General features: G+C 30.0%; 1 protein-coding gene across 1 annotated transcript; it reads left to right on the forward strand.

Annotated features, from left to right (window-relative positions):
- Positions 1-2,716: 2,716 nt before the first annotated feature.
- On the forward strand, positions 2,717-3,398 carry LOC110624108 (40S ribosomal protein S16). The gene has a single exon (XM_021769198.2). It carries the CDS (start codon positions 2,797-2,799, stop codon positions 3,238-3,240), a length of 444 nt encoding a protein of 147 aa, XP_021624890.1. The 5' UTR covers positions 2,717-2,796; the 3' UTR covers positions 3,241-3,398.
- Positions 3,399-5,674: the final 2,276 nt, after the last annotated feature.

The raw sequence follows: 5,674 nt of genomic DNA on the forward strand, positions 1-5,674 counted from the left end.
TTCTTTAACACGTGGGATAAGACCACAACCCATACGGCTCAACTAGAACCATGATAACATTATGAGGCTAAATAAAAGGTTTTATTTAAAATTAAATTTTAAAAAAATTTTTCAACAGTTTCGTCTAATTTTAACACAAAAGAGAACGAAAGAATCATTTTATTAATGAAAAAATTTTTTAATAAATATCTAAAAATATAGAAATTAACTTGTTAACAATTACAATATTTAAGAATTAAATAATAAATTTTTCTTTTTTAATCAAATTTTTTAGGATAAAAGTTTATTCATAATTATGACCTAAATATTTTAGTTTTAAATAACAAAACTTATCATTTAAATTTATTACAATTATTATTTATTTTTAATTAAAATAAAAAATTTTAAAACTTGATCTTTAATCTTTATTATAGCAAAAAGAAAATAAATTTTGTAGCTCTATTTTTTACATTTATTATAATTATAACCAAACTCTTAAAATTATTTTATTTACTTTTAAATTAGTACATTTATAATTTTATAAGTTACTTATCTCCTCCTTTTAAATTTTATTTAAATTTTAGATTAATAATTAAAATGTAATTGATACAATCAAAGTATTAATTAAAAAAAAATCGAAACTAAAAAAACATCCATCTTGTTAATACAACCAAATAAGTTTTTCCAAAAGTTTCAATCTTAAGGTTAAAAAACATGGGTGTCGATCTCCAAGGGATTGAAACCCTAAGATTCTGCCTCTAAAGAATTGAAATCCCAGACTTTGATTGAATTTGGATTTCGGCTCTCTACGAAACAAAAATATGGACTGCAACTTAAAATTTTAATTTTTCCGTATGACAAATATAATGCCATAAAAAAGTTCCACAATATAATGAATTACTATAATTATTATACTGTATTCTAAAATTTGTCAACAGTAAAATGCTTGATATTGTGTTTGCTGGCTCATTCCCTACTAATGTGATGTTCTTGTCATTCAAGAGCTTCTAGTTGAGGAGAGGCTTTCATTGGGGCTCACCGAGTAAAGTTGGATTTGCGTGTGGTTGATTTACTTTTCATAGTGATTAGGAGCTTCAAAGCTATTTCTATTTGCTTTCATTAGAGAACCAAATACATTTATTTTAAATTTTTTGGCCAATTACGTCCATTATTTTAGATTTAAAATGTCATAAAAGCTTTTTAGGATTGTTTCTCTTAGCTTATATAAGTTATAAAATTAATTTGAATAGCTTGTTTATAATATTTTTTAAACTTATAAAATGAAAAAAAATAAATAGGGAAAACAACTTTTTATTTTAGTATTTATAAATACTAAGCTTAAAAGTTAATTTGATCAAATAAATTACTATATTGTTATTGTTTAATTTTAAAATTTCACCATATATTTTATTTAATATTAATTTAAATAATTTTAATAATAAATACTATTTATAAGTTAATTATTATCGAACATCTCAATTTATCAATTACTTATAATTATTTTAATTAAATATAATTATTTAAAATTTTAAATATTTATAAATTTTAAGTAAATTATAGCAATTAATATTTATAAGTTCATTTTCGACACTCATATGTTTAATCTAGTGATAACTGCATCTGAGTAAATTTAAGAGGTGTCAGGTTTTACTCCACAATCTCCGATTCTATTTTTTTTTTAAAAAATCTCATTTTCAGAAAGTAAGGTAAACACCCTCTTAATATTACAAGACTTTTGACTCAGTTTCAATTTTCTTAATATAACCTTATATATATTGAGAAAAAAAAAGAGTTCAATTCTTCTAAATTAAATAAATATTTAATAAAAATATTTTATTTTTAATGAACAGATTAAGTACAATTAGAATAATACTTGAAATTATAAATAACTACTTATAATCCTTATTTGAAATGACTCGTTTCAAAATAAAATCTTGTCAAAATTGTCGGATTTTAAGAGATTTATGATTTTTTTTCTTTTCCTTAATTTTTTTATTTTTTATTTATTTTAATTTTAAATTTATTTATACTTTTTAATTAATAATTACTTTTTTAAAATAATTTTATTTAATATTGATTATTAATATTCAAGGTATTTATCATTGATACTAAGAAATTAACTATATTATTATATTAATTTTAAAAAAGAAGAATCCACTTTAATTTATATTTTTTTAATAGTAAAAATATGTAAAGTTTAAATGTTAAATATGTGAAAATTATTAATAATGGTTTTTCCAATTCAATGTGATAAAAATGTTATTATTTATAAAAATAAATATTTGTATTTAATTTAAAAATAATAAAAATGATTGATTAAGTAAATAATTTAATTTCAATTTATTATTAATTTATTTGAAATAAAAAAATTTAATAAATTATATTACCTTAAATATACTACAAACAAATAATTTTTTTATTAATAAAAATAATTGAATTTTATTAATAGATTTTTTTTCCTGCAAAAAGATTGAGCTCCCAACAGGTGATAATGAATGAAGTATTTCAGGAGTTAAAAAATAAAATTTCCTTAAATATTTAATTTTTGCACTCATCATGGAATAGGAACCCTAAAAAGAATCCAACCTTCAACCCGGCCCATTCGAAGATGTATAAAGCCCATCAAGGGCCGAAACCCATTATATACCAGACTTGGGCTATGGCAGTATCGTAATTACGTCTAAATTTAATGGTTTTTTCATTTCATTCTTAAAACCCTAACACCCAGCAGTCTAGCCCTCACTATCCCCTACATTTTCTTTCTTGTCATTCTTCATAGCTAGGGTTTGTTCTTTTTCTCTATCTCAAACCCTAAAAATGGCAGCATCAGCGGCGCCAATAGAGTCCGTCCAATGCTTCGGGCGGAAGAAGACGGCGGTGGCAGTCACCTACTGCAAGCGTGGGAGAGGCTTAATCAAGATCAATGGTTGCCCAATCGAGCTGGTGGAGCCGGAGATTCTCCGCTTCAAAGCATATGAGCCCATCCTTCTTCTTGGACGCCATCGTTTCGCCGGTGTCGACATGCGTATCCGCGTCAAGGGCGGCGGGCATACCTCTCAGATCTATGCCATCCGTCAGAGCATAGCCAAAGCCCTTGTGGCCTTCTACCAGAAGTACGTGGATGAGCAGAGCAAGAAGGAGATCAAAGATATTTTGGTCAGATACGACAGGACTCTGCTTGTGGCTGATCCTAGGCGCTGCGAGCCCAAGAAGTTTGGTGGTCGTGGTGCTCGTGCCAGGTTTCAGAAGAGTTATCGTTGAAATGGAGGTTATGTTTATGCATTTATGATTTTGGGAATTGTTTTGAGGTTTTGATCTTGATATTTTAGAACTAAATTGTTAACGGATATTTTTGTTGATTTGGTTTATGAAGAGATTTCTCCTCATAGACGAATAGATCGTATGATTGTTTGAGTGCCTATTTTCATTGTCAGGATAATTCATCGCCATAGCTAGTAGAGTTTAAATGCCATTTCTCCTTATAGACCTTATGCCCATTCTCTCATGTGTTGAATGTTGATGATTCTGTTAGTTTTTGGTGTTATTTAGATGTCCTTGCAATTGGTTCTACAGCCTCTAAGATTTGTATATTAGTGTGCCCTGTTCTATTTTTCTCGGGAAAGTTGATATGTTTAAATTTAATGGTTCTCCACTGTAACCTTATTGCTGCTTTCTGCAGTATTGACTCTGTCATACCACTAGCGGAAGTGATGGGTTACATCGAATTCAGGATATTGGTGGGTTCTTTTAGTATTACTTGTTTGGTTTTGGGTAGTGGGGATCTGCTTTATTTATTGGTTATGTCTATACCTTGTTGGTCCAGTGATACAGGGGCCAACTGTTGTGTTATGCTGTGCTTTAGTAAGGAACGATAATGCCTTTTCAGCATTAAGATATTATATAATGCCTCTTCTTCTCTGTTTTTTTTGTATTCGAGTCAGGTCTACCAACCAAGTGATGCCCTTTGGTTCAGGTCGATTATCATTGAGCACATACATATTGCTTTGCTCTATGATATGTTATAGAGGTTTCTCTGTAGCTGCTAATGTAGTTTCGAGTTCTTTGAATCTCATTCTATGAACTCAACACATCTAAGCTCACTTCTTGAGTGTCATATTAAATGGTTTGTATGATGCACATTCTAATACATTAGATTTTGCAACTTGCATCAATGTTGGACAGAATTTAACATGTATATTACATGGAGCATATAATGAATTCGCTAATTGTTGATTCAAGTTTAGCTGTCCAAATATGAAGTATCAAGCACTGGTGATTTGTTCATGTGGATCAGCCTGTTGATGGTACTGAATTTGATATGTTGCTTGAAATTGTCATCTCTTATGGAAGTTTGTATATCCACAAGATAATTTTGAGTTGGAGGTGGAGTGGAGGGAAGTATAATTGTGTTTCTATATAGTAAATTAGTAATCCGAGCCTAGGTTGATGTCGCTTTTTAAGATGTGCAACTCCAAACTGCATTATTCTCTTGCCATCTATTGGTTGTTGTTTTCAATGGATCTTGCGTTGGAGTAGTGTAATAGTGCCTAGTGTTTTTCTGGCTGTGCATGCATGTGTGTATATGTAATTGGTTGTTTGGGTTTGGATGGATTGAATTTCAACACCTTGAAACTAGGAATGGTGGTCAAGTTGGGTAAGCCACTTGTGAGCAACTATGGCTGCAACGATTTTATACACGCCTGAATCCATGCGCGCGCGCACACAATCTTTTCTACAATCTTTTCTACATATAGTAAGCAGTGTATGAATTGAAAGTGTAAATTTGAGATGTCCTGGCTAGGAATTGGTAGGGTGTTGTAGCTGGATTGGAATTGGATTGATATTGGTTAAAATCTTTTATTCTTTTTTATTTTGGTATCATTGGCCGTTCAAACTCAAGAACTTTTCGCCTTGGAGATGACACTAGTATCAATAAGCTAAATGATCTCGTATTGATATCCTCCCCTTGAAAGTTACTTGTCCTCGAGGAACTCTGAAGTTTTGTCTTCGCCCCATTTCATACTGATTTTGTCTGAGCATTATTTGATTGCAGGAGCTTAGCTTAAAGACATCACCCCTAATATCCCAACACCCTCTTTTACGTTTTATTTCTTCAAAACTCCCAACTGTTGGAACGTTTATCATTTACTACCATTGTCACACGCTGCTTGCCCATTTTAGCACTTCTTTCTGTATTAATTGTTCCATTGCAGCACAAACACATCTGATATAAATGCGAACCTTGTGAAGGAACTGGATTCCTTATAATCGCAACTCACCATTGGTATCCATCTCTTTAAACAACAGATGAACAGACTCTTATCGCCTTGGCCATGCATTCCATGCTCGCTTATCAACAATTGCCAAGAACCCAAGTTCCTTTAAGTATTCTGTCAAACGCTCGGTGTGCGTATCTCTTGCTCCCAAGTTTCCCATATATTCCATCAATTTGTTGCTAATTTTCAAGAGCTTTTTAGATTGACGTCGAGAAAAAAATATTAAAAATTCATGGTTTGTAGGAAAAGTATTTATAAAACAAGGGTGTTTAGCACCGAAGTGATATGTTAAACAGCTGTAGTATTAAACACGTCACATCAAATTTTTTTAAACATTGTTTATTTTGTTTTTAAGACTATTTTATAATTATTTTTATCAAATTTAAGCCGTATTTTTAAAATTTAAAAATAAAATAATT

The sequence above is a fragment of the Manihot esculenta genome, chromosome 10 (assembly GCF_001659605.2).
Source record: "Manihot esculenta cultivar AM560-2 chromosome 10, M.esculenta_v8, whole genome shotgun sequence".
Taxonomy (NCBI): Eukaryota; Viridiplantae; Streptophyta; class Magnoliopsida; order Malpighiales; family Euphorbiaceae; genus Manihot; species Manihot esculenta.

Excerpts from the sequence above, each read along its gene's own strand:
- LOC110624108 (XM_021769198.2), top strand. The coding sequence starts at position 2,797 with ATGGCAGCATCAGCGGCGCCAATAGAGTCCGTCCAATGCTTCGGGCGG.